The sequence below is a fragment of the Mustela nigripes genome, chromosome 9, assembly GCF_022355385.1.
Source record: "Mustela nigripes isolate SB6536 chromosome 9, MUSNIG.SB6536, whole genome shotgun sequence".
In the NCBI taxonomy this organism is placed as follows: domain Eukaryota; kingdom Metazoa; phylum Chordata; class Mammalia; order Carnivora; family Mustelidae; genus Mustela; species Mustela nigripes.
In genome coordinates, this window is record NC_081565.1 from 79898361 (window position 1) to 79918867 (window position 20507).

Sequence of the window (20507 nt, forward strand, 5' to 3'; positions counted from 1 at the left end):
AGGGCATTTGTATTTTTGGCCTTTCTCAACCAGCTACACACCAGTCACCTGAGTCAGCAAAGGAAAATCCAAGTGCGAGGCCAGGATGATCAGCTGACCAGCGGAGCTGTCCTGCATGGTCCTGTATCCTCTGCACTTGACGCTGTCTTTCAATCAGGCTTTAGGAACCTCAGCACGATTAACACGTTAGGCAGAGTGATTCTTGGTGGAGGAGGACTGGCCTGGGCATAATCGCACGTTCAGCTGCAGCCTTGGCCTCTGTCCACTAGATGTCAGCAGCGTTCTCTAACCCCGGAGCCGGGTGACCAAGGTCTCCGGACCTTGCCCCGTGTCCCCCCCTTCCCCTCTTATGGGCTGACGTTGCCACGGGTCGGGTCGGAAATGACTGCTTTCAACTAAGATCTTGGAAGAGGGTATCATCAAAATATAATTATCAGATTTTTTTAGTGAAGTAAAAATTCCTTAAGGTGGGGATAATAATAGTACCTACTTTGTAGGATTTAGGAAAGATTAAATGTGTTAAAATATGTAAAGCACTTAGAACAGTGCTTGGAACGCGGAAGCACAATAGAAATGTAACTGTTTTTATTCTGAGGCTAGTCACTGCACAGCAAGAGTGTTTTTTATTCACCCATCCACTCAATAATGTTAATATCTGTCTTTGAACACCTACTATGCAGCCCTGTTAGGAGTGCTTTACATAGACTTTCCCTATACGAACAGTTTTATCAAGATAATGGTTTTCCTGCATTTTATACCCATTCCCGTCTTTCTTCTCATACCAGGCTCCCTCAGTTGTCTCCACCTAGAACAGGGCTTGGCAAGCTACATTCCCACAGGCTGAATCCAGTCCCACATCCAGGCGCATCATTGTGAACTGCAAGCTAAGAATGGTTTTCACATTTTTAAAGAATGGAAAATAAAATCGAAGGAAGAACACTTTATGACACATGAAAACTATATGAAATTCACACTTCAGTGTCCATAAATAAAGTTTTCTTGGAGCAGAACCAAATTCATTTGTTTACCTATAATCTGGCTGCTTTGTGCTACAACTGTTGAGTCAATTACTTGCCATAAAGGTTGTCAGGCCTGCAAAGCCTCAAAAATTAACTTTCTCGTCCTTTACAGAAGAAGTTTGCTGTAGACTTCCTGATCTAGGAAGTCTAAAGCATAAAGGAACCAGAGGAGCCATAGTATCAAGAATTATCTATCACCTTTACAAATACAGGACTCCCTTCTCTTATCCTTCCGAAACTTCTCTTTTTCCCTTAATCTTTGTTTAGTATTAACTTTATTTCTTTGATTCCCTTGGCCCCCATTTATTCGGCTGTGGTTTCTTAGCCAAGGATGCTTTTATGTCACCAATGCCCTGGACAGTGGTTTTCAGCCTCGGCTACACACTGGAACCACCTGGAGTACTTTAAAAAGAAAAAACAGTACCTGGGTTCCATTTAATCTCTATTTTTTTAAGGGCACCTGGGTTCTATTCTCAGCGATTCTGACATCATTGGTCTGGGGCACAGCCCAAGCATCCAGGTATTTTGCAGCTCCCGGGTAGTTGTAACGGGCAGTCAGGGTTAAGAACCACCGCTCTAGGCAGAGGCCCAGGTTTTAGCCCAGTATTTCCCCAAACTTCTGTGATGATAAAGAATCTTGTTAGACATGCAAATCCTAGTCCCATCACAGACCCGTTAAATCAAATCTCCAAGGAGGAGATGAGGAGGCTGTAGGTTTAACAAGCTTCCCACGTGAGTTCTGTGGTTCCGGAAGCTTGGGACACACTGCTTTCCTTGTCTCATTAGTTGGCAGGTCGTGAAGCTGCCTCTGAGAAGGGGAGCTTCTGTGTCTAGCTCCCTCCCACACAGCTGACTATAGACTAGATGACTATAGACTAGACTAGACCCAGTCCTGTTTGGTTGTATTTACACGACGACGTTCAGAAACCCATGTTTATGTATTTGCAAAGCCCAGGCCTCAAGGAAGTACCTGGAGATGAAATCCCCAGAGACGCTTAAGAGGAAAATTCAGCTTTAGATCAAATGTCCCCATGGCTTTCAGTTGTGTTCTTTTCCGTAAGAGTATTTCCCACTCTGATTTCAAAAAACATCCCCTTCTAAGCTCCCAAGTTTCTCAAAGATAGGACACACCTCACTTCCGCATAACCTCACTTCTAATTTCTTAGCAAGCTTCTGGAAGAGCAGGTTGGGTCCTCTTCTGTTCCCAGAAGAAAGGAGGCAAGGATCCAGCTGGCTTCCAGACCTGGTTTGTGATGAAAGCCATTTCAACTGCCCCGTGGAGAGAATGCCAGTTCAAGCTATGAAAGAGGACCCAAGACAGAGCACAAGGGACATGCTCCGGGCTCCTCCAGCAGGGACAGAATCCTTCCTCCACTTCAGTGCCACGTGTCCCCTCCACTCTCCAGCAGCAGTAGGAAAATCTGGCCCCACCCGACCTACTGCGGGCTTTGGTGCTTGTATCACATAGTTCAGGAGTTGGGCATCTTGTCAATGGAAAATTGATACAAAGAATATAGAAGCCAATAACATACAAACCCTTATAGGATTCCCGTTGACTTCAATAAGAGTCATAAGGTTAAATTTCTATTCAAAGCTTTGACGTTCTACACAGAGCCTGTGAAAGCTTACAGAATCCATGTGTGGACGTGTCTACACACGCACACACACACACAACATGAAAGCATGTCCTGTTAAGGTAATCTGCGGCAAGACTCACGAGTGTTGGTGAGTTCTAAGATAGGTTGCTTCCCAGACAGCAGCCAGTCCTCCGTCGTGCCACTTAAACACATTTAAAACCGTATTTTTGGAAGTTCGTATTTTGAGAGTTGTCCCAAAATGTTATATTGTAGCCTGATTATGGAAAGAAAAACACCATAGAGTAACTGGGATTTCGAGAACAGGCTGATCGTGGAAGAAGCATGAACGTTAACAGGGCAATTTAGAAAAGGAATGATATGGCTAGTTAACAGGATCCAAAGGAAGCAAGGAGTGAGGCAAGAGGAGACAAGAGAAATAGAACTTTCTTGAAAAAAGAGGCAAATTATAACAGTAGCGACCATTCATGGGGCCTCTACTGTCAGGAAAGAGACATGCATTTTCCCCCTTCCCCTGCCCCCGGTCCTTCCCAAAGCTCTGTAAGGTCAGTAGACCTCATCTCAGGTCAGGATGGAGGCCCAGACAGGTGACATGATTTACCCAAAATGATACAGCTTGGAAGGACCCGAGCTAGGATTTAAATCCAAGTTTCACTGACTGAGGTGTCTACATTCCTTCCAGCAAATGAATATGCTAGGCCTGTATTTGGAGGCAGAGTCAGAGGCAGGTTGGAGGAGTGAAATGATAAAATGCTGAGGTTCTGGGAGAATGGTGTGGGTGTCACCGGGCCTCCATGTGCCAAGAGAAGATAATACTTTGGAATGTGTTGCAGTGCATTGGGCGATAAACACCAGGGCAGTTAAGGAGACTGGTTTGTCCTGAAGCAATGGAATGGGCTCCAACAAACAAAAAGAAGCAACCAGAAAGAAGGATTTCAGGCTAGAAGGGGGCTCAGCATATGTTTTAGAGTTTAGCCGTCGAAGTTTACTGTGTCTTGAGAAATACTCCCAGGGACCAGAGCGGATGCCAGTGTATAATGGTAAACAGGAACCCCATGAACCAAGTTACATTTTAAACAGCATCCTGTGTGGTTTCAAGGAGAGGAGACTTCTCAGATGAGGTGGGCAGAGGGTGCTGAGAATCCCCAAGGGGAGGGGTGGGACCTGAGGTGTGGCATAGAATGACAGGCCCAGAAGGGGGTGTGTGTGCAAGAGCGTGTCCAACGGGTGGAGAACGAGCCCTCCTTGCCCTCGGGCCTCCCCACAGCTTCTGCACTCAATCTCGAGGAGCTCTGACATCTGTTCACCTCCAGAGGTGAGGAATTAGAGGGTGTGTCTGCAAACGCACCAAAGTCATTGGGTCTTTAAAAATACCTTTGACTCCTGTTACGAATCTGTGTATTCATTTTATTGAAAAAGGAGAGAAAGGGAGAGGGCGTGGCCCCATTAGCGGAGAATGCTGTATTTCTCCAGCTCTGCAGGGCTGCTGGCTCCCCTTCCGTCTCCCAGCCAGGCATCACCTTTCTCCACCTACTAAGCTGCCTCCAGGGCTCCCTGTACCTCTAAGGCCTCAACCTTTTTGCCCACACTGTGTGCTATTCTTTGCTATGTGGGCTCTGAAGAGTGCCCATAGGAATGAAGTCACTCTCGGTTCCCACGCACAGCCCCAAAGCCCCCCAAATCAGCAAGCGCCTTAGCTTGCAATGTCACCTAGAAAAGGCTGAGCTCACACACCATTTCCCCAAGGGGGACTTTTTCTCCAGAGGTTCCTTGCCCCCCTGGGCGAGAACCTCACCGGCCTTCCTCCACTCCACCCACTCATCGAGACGTGACTGAATGCTCCAGGGACAGTCACCAAACCTGAGCCCTGAGTTTTCCTCGGACACCTAGCCAGCCGTTCAGCCAGTCCTATTGGGATTCAAACAGGATTCAAGCCTTGTGAGGATTACACCCCCCTCCAAGCCCCCGTAGGATACACAGACCCGTTCCTTTCTATAAATCGCTTTCTCTTCTCTTGTTTTCTTTTGAAGAAGCAGAAACCAGGGAGGAAGACCCCAGCTTGGGTTGGGTGGGGAGGTGTACAACGGAAAATAGATAAATCCCTCCCCTGGGGGCCCACCAAGCCAAGCACATTAAGGTAGGAGGGGGGAAAAAAAAGAGAGAGAGAAGAAGACATGAACTCGGAAAATAATTCAAGTGGGACTTCGAGATCAAGTCCAGTCTGTTTTTGCGTTGGTTTGACTGGTTTACAAGTCCAGTATAGTATGTGTCTTCCTTTCCTTCCTACAGACATTTAATCTACCTGGCATCCGTTAGGCTCAAACCCACTGTGTTGTCCTCGGTCAAGAACCTGAGCCTCAGGCAGGAAAGAGAATAGCCCTGAGAGAAGCAGTTTGCTTTTTAGCCAGAAAGACACAAGAAACTGGGTAATTGCAAAACAAAATGATGTTTCAGGATACAGAGGTGTAAGCAGAGCACTGGGACCCAGACTCACGCATCAGGGTCAAAAGGAAGACAGCTCATCACATGATTTCAGATATTACCATCTTTTTTTTTTTTTTTAATTCTTTGGACAGTTGAAAGCTTTCAGGTTAATTCCATCATGAATGCTACGTCCTGCTCGCTGACCTTGTTCCGTCCTGCGGGGTGGGCTCCTTCCGTCCCAAGGGCGGGGCTCCTGGGTCTTCGGAACCCAAGCGCCCCCTCTTCTCTGTGCTTCCTTGCAGCTGGCGTACATCGGGTATCTGATGCTCTTCAACTACATCGTGTTGGTGAAGATGGAGCGCTGGCCTTCCACGCAGGAATGGATCGTCATTTCCTACATATTCACCCTGGGAATAGAAAAGATGAGAGAGGTAACCGCTTTCAGAAACGAGAACACGGGAGAAAGAGGGTGGTTAGTTACGCTTGTGGGTGGAAGGGAGAGGTGGCTGCGGAGAGCCAAATGAAGCCAGAAACTGTATTCTCTAATGCTGCCGTGGAAATCATGGACTTGGCCCTGAGGAGGCCTTGACCTGGGGAGGCATCACAGTGTGTGTTTATCAGTTGCCACTCCGCGCATGCTCAGGGTCTGCTCTAGCTTCTGCCCACAGAGCTCTTGCCCCAAGAAACCCTCCCCCCGTCTTTGATACCGTCGACACCTCTCTTTCCTCCACTCTATAAACAGGACTTCTCAAATTGTTCCATTTTTCCACTTTTAACTCCCGCTGCAACCCTTTACTCTGGGTCTCTTTGGACACTGTCATCCAATACCTATGTATTCTTCAAATGCGTTTCAGCAGCTGTGGGAGGAGGAACTATGCATTCCTTCATTAATTCATCCTCTGGTTTTTTCCTTCTCCACATTTATTATGCACCTGCTTGGCACCAGCCTTTCCACCAGTTCTAGGCATTGTGGAGGTGAAATGGAGAGACTTCTTGCCCTACAGGTTGAGGATGTGGGTCTCCCTCTTCCCCCGCTCCCCAATCCCCATCTTGCAAAAGGAACCAGCATAATAACCCCACACCCACAGGTCTTGCTTGAAGTCAAAGCCAGCCCCCCGGGGCCATCAGAATGTGAGCTGCTAAAATGAATGTGCTCAGGCAACGGTCCACCAGAGGGCTCTGCAACCCTGCTAAACGTGCCCCACGAACTCCCCTTCCCTAGGCTGGGAAGGCGGGCTTGCCCTGTGTGAGGATTCTTCTGCATTTCCCCCTGGAGTCAGCAGGCAAGGCCTCTTCCGGAAGAATTACTCTTCGTCAAGTCCACTGCACCCTCAGGAGCTCCGGAACAATCCTACTCATTATACTATAGTGAGTGGGAAAATGTTATCAGGCTCCACAGGGAAAAAAAAGGATTCCTACAAATACATAAATTCATCCTTGCCTTCGTTACCAAGACAGGTTAAAAGCTCAGTATCTTAGGTTACAGCTCTCGGATGTTCTCTTCCAGAAAAAAAAGGGATGCAGTATCTATTAGACGCCATCATATTGGGATCATTTAAAAAAAAAAATCTCAATATATTTAGAGCCCTTCTTTTGGCCTTTAAACTGCTTTGGGGATACTTAAATTCTAATCGGCATTCCTCCATCCTGAGAGTTTGGAGGTGTGTACTAGTCCCTTTCATGAGCTGGATTTTTTTTTTTTTTTTTTTTTTTAATGGATGCCTGGCCTGGCCCTGTTCTAGCTGGTGGTCTACTCTTAGGTCTTCCTATTCACAATGCCTTCTACTTCCTGACCAGGGCCGCGGACCTCCCATCTGTGAACTGAACAACTGTAATAAATTTGCTGCGGTCTTTGTGCAGCTCTCTGAGAACCGAGGGCTGCTCCTCACTGGTCCGGGCTCTGCGGCGGCTCAGCGCCAGCTCCCCTCCCGTGATTTAACGCCCTGATGCATATTCCTTCCCCATGATAAGCAGAAAAGGGAAAGACTTGGGCTGGGAGACTGGAATCCCTCCAGGGACCAGACTGGAAGAAGACAGGGAGCAGTCTGTACTCCACGGACTGTTCTGGAAGAGGCTGCCAAGCAGGCGGGCTGCCAGGAACCTCCCGGCCTGGATATCCATTTCTCCTGAGGCTGCATGTACCAGCGCACGGGGCCGGGCTCTGCAGCCTCGGGTCAGCAGGGGGTCAGCCCAAGAGCCCGGCTTCGGAGGAGGCAGCGCACAGGGAGGCGCGGACCCCCTTCCTGCCCGGTCCCGCCTTTTCCTCCTCGGCCTGGCGAGGCAGCCGCCCCCGCCCCGCGCCCCGGGACCCGTCCGAGCGAGGATGCCCGAGCGCCCCGAGGCCGAGGACCCCACAGGTCCCGCCTCCGCGTCTCCCGCAGCGCGCGGGCACGCCCGATCCTGGAAACGTGGGAAAGTCTGCAGGCTTCCCGGCCTCCCCACACACAAGCGGGGCTTTGCGGCTTCACAGGCGGCGCTCCCATTCCCAGCGCCGCATACTTCTGCGCGCGGTCACCAGCACGGGCCGCGGGGGTCCCTCGAGGGCCCGGAACTGTTTACAGCGCGCCCGGGCGGACGTCCTCCAGCCCGGACCCTCCTCCCCGCAACCCCGCGAGGGCACCGCGGGTCCGAGACCCGCCGCCACGCCCCCTCCGCGACCACGCCCCTTCCCGCCGCCACGCCCCCTCAGAGCCCGTCGGAGAAGCTTTAGCTTCTGGGGCCTTCGCGCTTCAGTTTCCCAGCAGCCCCTCAGCCCTGCCCTTTGTTGTTTACGTTGACATTTCACAAAAAGATCGCTGCCGTTTAAAAAATGAAGCTGTCAGCCCCTGTGTTGACCCGTTAGTTGAAGGAAGGTGTGGACCCAAGGTTAGAAAACTCCAAGTCAAGGCCCGTCCCCACCCCACCCCCGCCCGCCCGCGCACGCGGAGTTTCTCCTCGTGGAGACGACGCCGGGTGAGAAGCCACCGGGGCGGCGGCAGGTGCGGGGATCCCCGATGGGTAGGACCGTGGTTCTCGGCCTGTTGTCACCGGCTTGACCTGGGAACTCGAGCAATGTAAACTCCCGAGCCCCGCAGCCGGCGCGGCGACGCAGAGGCTCCAGGCGCCGGGCACAGCCGTCCGCGCTCCCGCCCGCCCCGCCGCTGACGCAGACGACCGGCTCCCGTCGGAGGAACCCCGGGGCTAGGGTTGGGAATGGCGCGCGGCCGAGCGGGACGCGGGAGGCCAGCCGCCGGCGCAGGGGTTCGCGCAGCACTCCAACCCCTCGTCCCAAGGCCTCCCTCCCTTAAGATTTCAGGCCAAGGTAAGCCATGAAAGGGGGACACAGGAGTCCCATAAATAGCTGCAGATTCGACCTGCCCTGCCCCCGTCTTTGCTGTCCTCTCCTTTGAGAGGAGGTCCCGGAGCTGGGAAAGCGGGGCTGGGGATGACGGCGGCAAGGGACCGAAGTCTCCGGGGAAACCCCCAGGCGAAGTGAAGGTAGCCCAGCTCTCCAACCTCCTGGCTCCCCGCCTCCGCTGGCAGGTTGTGCTGTGGGCGGGGTGGCAACTCCCACCATCCCACTGTGCCTTTCCTAGAGCCTGTGTGTGGCAGCAGAAGAGCCCCTCTAGACTGAAGGTCCGTCAGGGTCCCCTCCCCCCACCCCAGCTGCCCGTGATGTAGGAGGGAGCGGAGAATTGCTGTGAGGACGTGTCCATGTAGCAGTCAGTCAGCAAACATTTACTGAGAATCTGTTACGTCACAGGCCCTGGGGAACCAAGGGTCTGTCTTCCGAGTTTACAGTCTAGCGGGGTTGATAGGTAGACAGACACATACAGCATATTTACATGCATGCAGAAGCTAGTATAGTGGAACATAAGGGTAGTATGTTAGGGACTGCCTTGGGGATGGGGAGGCCCCTGCAGGTAGGGTAGTCAAAGAAGTAGTCCTAAGAAGGGAAAATTAGAGCAGAGACCTTGAGGAGAAAAATCTGGGAGAAAATGCCCAAGAGAAGGCACAAGTGCAAATATCCTGAGCATAGAATGAACTTGCTATGCTGGAGACACAGAATGAACTGTGTCTGCAGGTGTGGAACGGCCAGAATAAGGTGGAATGTGACATGAGGCCGCGGGAAGAAGTTTGGATCTGTCTCTGTTTTTATTAGAAGCCATCGGGTGATTTAAATATTCACTTATCACAATTTGCTTTAGTTTTTTTTTGTTGTTGTTATTGAAGAAAATGAACAACTCGTAAGGGTCCAGCTTGATGGCTTTCTGTCTACCCGTACAACTGTGTAATCGCCGCCCAGATCATGGCTTCAGTTTTTAAAGATCATTCTGTGTGCTCCTCAGAGAATGGATTGAGGAAGGGTGGGCATCCCTGGTGGCAGAGATACTGGTTAGAAGGCTGTTGCAATCATCTGGTTGACGTGATAGGACTTAGAATAGAGTGGCAGCAGTGGGTAGTGGTGAGAAGTGGTTGGATCAGATCGTATTTAGAAATAGAGGTGATATTGATGCAATTCTCTGGATGTGGCGAGAAGACTGAAGGAGTCCTCCCTGGGGATCTGAGGAACTCAAAATGGTGGCACCAAGATGGAGCAGAATTTCAAGAGATTTACAATGTATTAGGAATCAGTAATTTTATAGTAAAACCCTCATGCGTGTCTTAGGGTAGTAAGGCAACCCAAAGGAGAAAAATTCTTGCTTATATTTGGGTCCAGAATGTTTGTCTCTGCATGGCCTAAGTTTAGTTTGGTTGTGTATTCACAGCATGCACATATCCAAGTAGACCCAGGTAAACAAAACAAGCTACGGATGTCGACTAACAGTCCAAGCATTTTCCGACTGCACCAAAAACCTAGACTGAAATCAGACCTAAGCCCGTTCTCTTTCCTGTCTTTTAGATTCTAATGTCGGAACCAGGGAAGTTGCTGCAGAAAGTGAAGGTGTGGCTGCAGGAATACTGGAATGTCACAGACCTGATAGCCATCCTTTTGTTCTCTGTCGGAATGATCCTTCGTCTCCAAGACCAGCCCTTCAGGAGTGATGGGAGGGTCATCTACTGTGTGAACATCATTTATTGGTACATCCGTCTACTAGACATCTTCGGCGTGAACAAGTATTTGGGCCCCTATGTAATGATGATTGGAAAAATGGTAAGCAGGATCCTTTGATTCCATGTGATACACTTGCAGAGGAGGAGTTATTGCAGAGACAATAACAGGAAGAGGAAAATAATTCATTTGGGCTTGCCGTGATGGTCTGAAATGGCCCTGGGGGTGTTGTTGTTTTTTTTTTTTTTCATTCCTTGTGAGTGTTTAGGAGTTTGACTACATGTGTATCCATCACTGGAAAATTAATCATCACTCACCCATTTACTTACTGAAAAACAATCACAGATCATCTGTTTTGTGCTAAGCACTGGAGTAGGAGTTGGGTATATAAAGGAGCTCATTCTCGGAGATCAAAGATAAGAGAAAGAGAAGTAATTACCATACAGTATGAGAATGCTGTGATAGAGAGGCCTATAAAGTATAAAAGAGCATAGAAAAGACAGTGTAGGTCAGGGAAGGCTTCCCATGGAGGTTACATTCTCGCTGGATCTTGGAGGAGGAGTGGGTGTCCACTCCAAATTTTTAACAGGTTTCTGGATTTGTAACATTTCTTCTCCACCTCCTCCTCCTTCTTCTTCCTCTTCTTCTTCTTCTTCTTAATGAAGTGCTTGAAAAATGCCTTTCCCTCTGCAAAGGGAAGAAAATATAATCTATTTTTGCTGAGTTCAATTAGGTTGAATTTGATTAAGTGTCCCTTACTTCACCTTTACAGGGCATTCGTGGAAGAGCCAAATACCTCCCTCCCACCGTGGTAAACAGCTCTTACTGAAAATTCTCTGTGCTGATAACCTCCATTCCACTTCTACTTGGGAGCTGTTGAAAACCAACCCTCAGTCAATAGATGTCCCTTATAATTCTCAGTCAAGTTTTACTATATACATCATCACTGCTGACCTTAGGTCAGCAAATCAATATTTGTTATCATTATTAGCGTGTATGTGCGTGTATAACTCTACTGAAATGAATCTTCAATAACCAAGTCTCTTCCTACAGAAGCACTGGCAAACACATGCAAAGAGAAGAATTTGAATCCAAAAGGAAGGGGTTGTGAGACCTGGAGCAATTTATTTAACCTCTTTAAGACTTTAGTTTATTCATTCAAAGTAATTATAATAAATGCAACGTTATATCTTGCAAGGGTTGTTGTGATGATTAGAAAGAACATACTAAATAGCTAATAGGGTCTGGCCCATAGTAGGTAGATGATAAATGACATCTCTTATATTTATGTTCACTTTATGTTAAAGTATAATAAAAGGGGCGAAGAGGGACAGGGGATTGGTGAGCATGGTTAGTCTGCTCTATTCTTAACCCTTTTGTACAAAAGCTTGCAATCTATAACACCAGTATTGCTTAGGGGTTATATCACCAAGCCCATTCTGGAGAGGAAAATTGGAATTCAACAAGCCTGATTTATTTACCCAAAACCAAATCCCAATTCAACTGGGATTTTTGACTAGATAAAATATGTATATCTTATTCCGTTGCACAGCCCGTTATATAATCTTCTCTGTGTTTTAGTAATGAATTTGGGATTGTGGTAAAGATTTGGATGTCTAAAAGCAGAGCCTCTCAACTTAGAGTCTTCAGGAGATATTTAGAAGAAAGGATTGGTGGACCCTCCACCCAATTTATATGTAAAAAATACACGGGCATATGAATTCCTGGACAGAGAGGACAAGCTTCCCTGAGACTCTCAAATGTATTTTCAAATGGACCCAATGAGAGTGAAAATTATAACAGCTGCAAAATTAAGCTCAATTTTCTTAGCCTGGGCCCTACTGATATTTCAGATTAGATGATTCGTTGTCATGGGGGCCATCCTCTTCATCTTAGGGTGTTTAAAAGCATCATTGGCTTCTACCCACTAATACCAGTAGGGAAGGCACACACACACACACACACGCGCGCGTGCACACACACACACACACACACACACACTTACAACAGCATTGCCATATGTACTCTGGGGACACACTTGCTCTCTGTTGAGAACCACTACAATAGACGATTACATAATCTGATGGCTTGTTTCTTCTGATTGATTGGTTGCCTTGTTTTGTTTCAGTAAATAAGATCTGAGGTCTCAAACCAGCTAAGTATATTACTTTAAAAACATTGGGTGGCATTGAAATACTTGAAATATCTAAAGTCACACTAAAACAGCTAGCTTATTGTAAAATCCCCGTCTATCATTTTAATAATGGCATAATTATCCCCAGTTTTGACTTGAATGAACCCTTACTATGGAGTGAGCAAGAGAGACGTACTGCATTTTCTCTACTTCCAACTTACGAATGACTTCCCTTATCAGTCAAGAATAAGTAGAAAATGAGTGTATTTGGTGGCTTTGTTCTCTTTCCTGGAGTTTCCCAGATACTTAGTTCAATAATTGAGTCACTCATCTAGAAGAGAGGTAAAATATGCCCATAGAATTTATCATTGAGCCAGATGGACTGCCAGGTGGGATGCATAACAAAATATGCCCAGATGTGATTATTCTGAAAGCCCCTCAACATTAGAGAGTCCCTATTTGGTACTAAACAGCCAAGTAACTCACTGTGCCCTGTGGTAAGGGATAGACAGACAGCTGCTAAGATACCTGGACACAATACTTGATCAAGTAGGATTCCAACTGATCTTTAAATCCAGAATCACTTACTGGGATCCTGACCTCTTTCCTTCATAGTCCACTTCTCAGTGCAATTCTCTAAGCCTAGTACTAAGCTCACTTATATGATGCAGGAAAAAACCAATGATGATAGCTCTCATTTACTCTGTGCCAAACACCGTGTCAGACACGTCATCGTCACTACCACCCCATGAAATGGCTTTTAGTATCTTCATTTGGTACCTAGATAAACTGAAACTAGGCAAAGAACAAAGGCAGGATTCCAGCTTGGGTGGGTCTGACGTCACAGCCCGGCCATCCGGTGCTAATAATAACAATACATGAACATTTACAGGGATCTACCCACATTGCTTCACGTGTTATCACATTTAATCCTTATAAAATTCATATGCATTGCTGTAGTCTTTATTATCCCCATTTTGAAAATGAGGGAAAAACCAAGATTAAGTAACTTGCACGTAACCACCTAAGCTGTTTTTACCAGAACAGTCAAGATGAAAATCAGGTGGTCTAACACCTATACAGAATGCAACCAACGAATAGTTATAAGAATGAGACAGTATCAGCTCTCCTCATGTTGAACCAACTGGACAGTTTAAAAACAGAGGTCCCCCGTTTTTACTAATAATGTTCTGTTTCTGCGCTCTACCAGATTTCAGTATTTGTGTGGTATAGGTTTTTGAGATCTATGACGTTGGGTGGGAAGAATGTTTCTCATCTTTGGTTGTTTGGCCCTGCGGGTAGAGAGCAGACTCAATCTGAATGAGAACAGCCCTGGGAAATTAAATCAGACCAGTTGCTGTGTGTACTGGCTGTTTTCTTGGGTCAGACTGGCTCCTAAATTTCATGAGTACATACATTCCTCTTCCCACTCACCTTTTAGTCAAGCCAAATATACAACTTGAAGGCCCCATTAGTGTTTTCTCATTGATAGAACTTTTTGTAAATGAGGAGTGAAAGAATTTTACAAAATAGAGGATAAGCAACAGGCCTCTGGTGCCTATGAAACTGCTTCAACACAGCTGGCTTGTTCACTCTTTTAAGAGCATTCTGAGGCTGCTATGCTGTGGAAGGAATAACCAATTAAGTCGCATATATTTCTAAAAACAGTGAACAGATATGAATGAACGTCAAGTTTTGAGAGATTCTTACTGAGTCTCAAAATTAGATGATACTTGAAAGCTGGGTTTGGAAGTTGCCTTGTTGGTTGATTAATTGACCTAAAATATATTGAGCCCCCAGTGTCCTCAGGCAAACAGGAAGGCTCTAGTGTTTTAATTCTATTAACAGGCTCTGTGGAATATATTCTTTCAAAATAAGTTTTTAAAGCAAATTTACAGCCTTTATTATCATTGATAAAATTATCATTAGTGTTTCTTTGTGGGTAGGTATCCCTTCAGGAAGTTTGATATCCAAGAGAAGGTCATCTTTTGTATTAGGTGGTTTGATGTGAGGAATAGAAGCCAGTCTCCAACTAGCTTAAGCCCAGGAGGGCTCTTTTGACTTAGAGAAGGGCAAAATGAAACTGGCCTAAAGGGCTGCTTCAATCAGGCCCTCAACCTCTGTCAGGACATAACTCTCTCTCTCTCTCTCTGTGTCTGGAATATCTGCTTCATTCACTCCTGATCAGTTTCACTAGTGGGAGCCTCAGCCACTCTGAATTCATATCATTACCGAAAAAGAAAGGGAGCTTCTCTCTCCCAGCTTCAGTTGAAAAAAATCCAGAGATAGGATTCTGGTTGGCCCATCTTATGTCGCATGCCTACGTCCTATCGCCGTTGCCGGAGGGTGAGCTACCATGATTAACTTAGCCTGGAAAAGATACCTATCTTTGTGGCCAAAATGGGTGGGAACTGCTTCTAAAAGAAGGAGGCAATGGGTTCTGGCCAGGCAAAATAATAGTGATTATATCCCCATCTATTTTTGGTGATAAAAGGAAAGTAATTTGGCATATGAGAAACAGATCCCAGATAATATGTATCATGAAAACAAGCAAAAAAGAAAGGAATCAAGAGGAACAAGAGATGATATTGTGCTCAAATGCAGTCAAGAGAATTTTATAAACACGTCAAGATGAAAATCCAACATTTCAACAGCAGACACAGAAATGAGCCATGAGGCAACTTGATTCTGTCGCCTACAAAAACACCCTCCATAACTGATAGGATATGCTACAAGAGAGTTAAGTACAGAAAGAATGGTTCTCTGAGGGACTGGTTTGTGGTAGAATACCAAGTGATGAGGTGGACCACAGGAATAAGATGGATATTTGGGTTGTGCTAGCTTTGTTCGCAAATGATTATTTTCTTGAGCATTTGAAATCTTTAGTAGCCTTTCCAGCTTAGGGGATTTACAGCACTGCAGTTGTTCTTGAAATATTTCAATTCTTCTAGTTTCACTTTTGCTAAGAAGAAAGAGACCCTAGGAGGACGTTTGCCATTCCCAGGAACAGAGACAAAGTTAGTACTGGATTCGTAGAGAGACCCGAGCTTCATGTGACTCCATGCCTAATCTTAAGTAGGTGGCACAGACTACAATGAAAGATGATGGGGTTCCATGCCATGTGTGCTTTTTTAAAAATGAGTTTTGAGTTACTGATAAGTTCTGTGGACATTGCTTCAATAGTAAGAAAGTGTTCTCTTTCTTACTTGGACACAGCTGTCTATGTATATATCCCAAAAGTGATACATATTCAAAAGTGAACCTCCTTCAAAGGTTTCCATCACTGTTGGTGTCATAGGAACACTCAATTATACGGATTTTCTTTTGTTTCTCTCTTCCAGATGATAGACATGATGTACTTTGTCATCATTATGCTGGTGGTACTGATGAGTTTTGGGGTCGCCAGGCAAGCCATTCTCTTTCCCAATGAGGAGCCATCATGGAAACTGGCCAAGAACATCTTCTACATGCCCTACTGGATGATTTATGGGGAAGTGTTTGCGGACCAGATAGACCGTAAGCAAGTTTATGATTCTCATACACCAAAGTCAGGTATTGAACTTCAATTGGGTCACGTCTTTTCTGAGTTCATTTGTTTGTTCTCAATAAATGGCTCAAGATAGAGGACCGATTCCTAGCTTGCTATCTCGGAGAAAGAAAATTAAAAAAATAACAATTACAGAAGGCGAATACGCAATTTTCACAAAGTAGTCCTTGGGTGTTTCTCCAGGTATGTCCTTTCTGTGACACATATTGATATCTGACATCCTAAATTTTGATCAAAAACTGTATAAAAAGATCTAAATTATATTTGGGGAATCAAAATCCTAGGGCCATGTGGTGAATATTTCAATATTATTAAAATATTATGTCATTACTCCCACCCCTACCCGAGGCCCCAGCCTGTAAAAACTAAATTCTTTGGGTTTGACTTCAGAACAAATAAACAATTCTCTATTTTGCCATCAGAATTCAAGAGGGCAAACATCTGCATGGTGTTTTCCTTGCAATGGAAACTATTCTTCAGCTCCTTTCCCCCCCTGTCTTAAATTATGTGCTTTTGAGACTCAAAAGAAGCTAGTATTCATTGCCTGGAAGTATGGAAAATGCCTTAGGTTATAAACTGAGTTGCTTGCTATAAATGCCAGGAAAAAAAAAAATAGTATCTATATCATGAAATGATTCAGTGTGAGGAGTGAGCTCCAGCAGGCCCTGAATGTTTCATGCCCTAATAGATGCCGATTCTCTGTAATAAACACCCTCTCATACAGAGTTTGGAGGTAGTTGTATCGTAGGAGTGTGTTCCAGCATTTTATTTGGACCGAATGTCAGGGTACACCAGGCATTGGGAAATTATTTGGGAAGAAAGCATCAGGAAGGAAGTAACTTGCAGTATGGAAGAACTGAATCCCTCCAACAACTTTTTCTCATTTTCCCTGAGGAATTTAGCTCTAGAAATAACATCCCTCCAACATTGTCGAATTAACATTTTTGAAACGTTTTTTGCTGACAAGCCAGCCATCCGAGCCCTGGACCGTGGACACGGATCGGGGTTGCATAACCAGGTAGAGCAGGAGCAAAGCCCTGTCAGCATAGCGCCGCCCCCCCTCGGCCAGTCCCAGGTAGGACAGACACCGAGGAAAGAAGGAGCAAGCACCAGAGAGGTGAGCCCTCCAGGCCTGTGAGGTGTAGGTGAACCCTGGCACCGGGACCCATTAATATGTCGTTTTCCTGCCTACGATGGATTTTCAACAAATACCTTTCTTAAAATGAGTCATCTGAGGCAAGAAGGCTTTTTGGAACACCTAATTGGAACAAATATTCATTTCAGGAGACTTGGCCAACCTCACTAAGGAAGAATTTTAATTCCACCTCCTGGTTGTAAGATCTTTGGTTGGCAATGTGCAGCCTTCACGGAGACAGCTTTCCAGGGCCTGGGGGAAACCCTTTTGGTACCCTCCCGTCACGTGGCCCCCAAAGGCAAAACAGCTTACAAGCCCATCTATAATCATTCTCCTCAGAGGTGAATTGTCTTATCTCCCCCAAGAAATTGCTCTCCACGTACATTATTTTGCCTTTTTAAGTTTTCCTTCCTTCCACAAAATGAGATTAAGCCCCCACGGGTGTTTTGGGCAACGCAACATTTTGGGAGGGGAGAAGACAGGAAGTGTAGGTGTGTTTTATAAATGGGATTCTGTCTGTCCCTCTACAAGTGGCCATTTATTGATGTTGTACTATGAGCCCAACCTAGTGCAACAGACACCACCATCTGGCTGAATAAGAGGACTTCTTATCGTTATTTTAAAAGAAGGGCTGATTGTAGTTTAGAACTGGAACCCCACCCCCACCCCCACCCCCGGGGATGGAAGAGAGGTGTTTCGTGTGAGTGAAGCGTGAAAATACACATCCCTTATTGTTCATTAGATCTGTGGTGCTCTACGTGTGTGAGAATAAATTTCTGCCCCAAATCTCAATACAGACCTGACCCAGCCTTGGATGGATGCAAGCAAGCTGATAACCTTTCCCCCAGTTACCTTCCTTCTTGACATTCCAACATTGGCTGCAATGGTAGCCACTGTTCTAAGCTAAATCAGCCAGTTTGCTGTTTGGAGTGCTAAAGAGCATTTATTTGTCCTTTCTCAAATGGGTATAGGAGGCTGCCCCCAAATCTGTCAATATATTTGGCCAAGGCCATTGAACACCCATCGCTGTCTTGGAAATAATTTGATTTTCATGTTATGGCACTGGACAAGCCCAAGGGTCATTGGGTGACAGCCCCACCCAGCCATGCAGAATTGCCCCGGGAGACCCAAGAACCGAGCTATTTGAGAAAGGTACAGATCGTTTACGCTGCCCTACGGTGTCTTGCCTCTTTTCTGTGCCGTGTCCAGGCTGGTTTGTGAAGCATGTGTTCAGGCTGACGGGATCTCATATCCGCCTGGACCTGCGACCCTGCGCAGGGTCTGCCAGTCCCATCCTGTGGATGTGGCCCTGCGGGGGCCTCGCCCGTGCTGCTCATTCACACACCCCTCCTCAGAGCGACTCATTTCTAACATGATGCACGTGCTCCGTATCTAACTCTTTTTGTCTTGAACCGCAAAGTTGCTGAAGCCATTTGATGTTTGGGGAAATAATCTGCTGGGGATGGGCTGTATGTGGATGTGTAATGGGGCCCAAGCGGTGGGTTATTGACATCGGTCTTGCGCCTCAGAAGGGAGGGCCGCGCTAGCGCCCTCACTTCTGGAAGGCAGCGTTACTGGATGGCAGATTTTTTTATATACACTCCCATTTTTTTTTTCCTTGTCATTTCTCCTAAACCCAGAGACTTTCAATAAGGCCAAAAAAGCCAGAATGAGACTTCAAGGTTACTTTCCAAATGTGCTTAAAGACAGAAAGCAAAAGAAGTAAGAAAGAATGGCGTCACTGTAAAATCACCAAATAATTTAGGGGGCTTTCACCTCTAAACCAGATTAGATTAACACAAATTCTAGGCTGGCGTGAATCTCAGTGATCTGCGAGGCTGAAACATTTGCTTTGTGCCGGGAGCTGGTGTGCGTGCGAAGTCGTGATTGACAGCAGCGGGTAATGAAACTGGGCAGGGGCAGTCATGGTCTGCTCTGCCGGGGTGTTTTGCCTAGCAGCCTTATGAACTGAGGAGAAATGACCTTGCTGTAGTCGTTGGGTTGATGTTTAAGTTATATATAACAGCAGCTCTCTACGACCCAATCTATGGGCTACCGTTCAGTGACTCGGGCCCCAGCTTGCTAAATGTATTGCCACCAAATGATGACATCCTTTTAAGTGTCTCATTAAGGTGACCCATGTTGCACGGCATCTGGGAGTTGGTCAGGATCCCACTGGAGCCTGAGGGGGGAAAAGCCACTTAGAGAGAAGGAGCAACAGAATAAATTTCCAGCACATTCATGTCAAGGCCAGGGCAAAGCTAAAATTAGAGGGCCTCTTGGCAGTTGAGAAATGTGGTTCCATGGTGGGTGAGGTACCTAGAAATACACCTTTGTTGGCCAAGAAGATGGGGTGTCTCTCTAGCTTCCTTAATCCTCTGAATGAGTGAGACTTCCCTTTATTCACAGGGTATCCTTGTGTTGCCTGCCGTACGCACAGATTCCCCAGGCTGTACCGGGACAGGGGAGAAATGAATCACGCTCTTGAATGCATTAAATCAGGGTCTAAATTTAGTCCTTCTTTCTGCTGCTCTGAGTATTTTTACAAGTTTGGGTACTAACGTGAAAGCAGAATGTCCAAAACTTACTTCCTACCGTAACCACTTAATATTATTTGGCTGTTTCCCTTGGCCCAAATTGACTATCCAGTCTGCTTAACGCATGGGTCAATTTTTTTTTTTTTTTTCTCTTACTGCCTAGGGCTTTCCATCTAAAATTAATAGGTAATCTGGAGTAAGAGGGCTTATTTGTGTCGCGGTTTGGTTTGGTATTGCTCCATTTTATTTATTTATTTATTATGTCTTATTTATTTATTTCAAATGTTTTGCTGTTTAAAAGGCAAACAAGCAAAAACCTTGCTCTTCTGGCGTCTCTGTGATGTTGACTGGGTCTGAAGCGCCATTTCTGTGAGGAAACAGGGAGCCTGCGTGTACATATAAAGCTAAAACATTGCCTTGTATTACTTTTCTGTCTCAAATTATTCGCTCCTTGTTTCATGTGTGGACGTTAAGATCGCTCAGGGCCAGTCTCTAAAATATGCCTGCTTATGGCAAAGCTTAGAACAGCATGGACAGAGAAGATGGCCATCGTTACGCCTTTGCATCCGTCGACTCCCGTTCTGGAAACTCAGGGCTCTGCAGCCGTTTGGTATTCAGGGCTGACCTTCTCTAAGGGATTCAGAGCACACTAATGCCTAACAGCTATAGCGTGGGGAGTGTTGCCCGACCAAAGAAAGTATTTTGGAAAAGAAAAACTTGAGCCAGTGCCAACTTTGGGGATAGGGGGAATTGTTACGCTGGGTTTTGTTTTTTCGCAGATTGCTAAGGACGGAAGCCAGCAGACGGCACCACCCCCCTTCCCCCCCTTTTTCTGTCCCTGAAAGCTTATATTCTAAAGGATACCCACCCAACTTGTTTGCTAATGCAAACTGAGACTTAGTGAGTTTACAAACAGCAGAGCTCTCTGCAGACAAGCCTTTGTGATGATTCAGGATGCTGCAGTGATCAGCGTTTGTTTCACTCTCACAATATTCCTTCAGCCTTAGCTCACAGGTTGGGGTCCATTTTTAATCCATTTATGTCTTCATTCAGTGGAGGTTTGTTTTGTCCTACCAGGAGCCTA

At 46.2% G+C, this 20507-nt stretch overlaps 1 protein-coding gene across 10 annotated transcripts in view; it reads left to right on the plus strand.

Moving 5' to 3' along the window:
• TRPM3 (transient receptor potential cation channel subfamily M member 3) overlaps nucleotides 1-20507 on the plus strand; it is a 487173-nt gene that overhangs the window by 418011 nt on the left and 48655 nt on the right. For 5 of the 10 annotated variants that reach the window (XM_059411872.1, XM_059411874.1, XM_059411876.1 and 2 more), the window contains 3 exons: nucleotides 5341-5469; nucleotides 9921-10172; nucleotides 15546-15756. In XM_059411872.1, coding sequence (XP_059267855.1) covers nucleotides 5341-5469; nucleotides 9921-10172; nucleotides 15546-15756 — 592 coding nt within the window. The remainder of the gene's footprint in view (nucleotides 1-5340; nucleotides 5470-9920; nucleotides 10173-15545; nucleotides 15757-20507) is intronic. The other 5 variants (XM_059411873.1, XM_059411875.1, XM_059411877.1 and 2 more) reach the window with 1 other exon arrangement.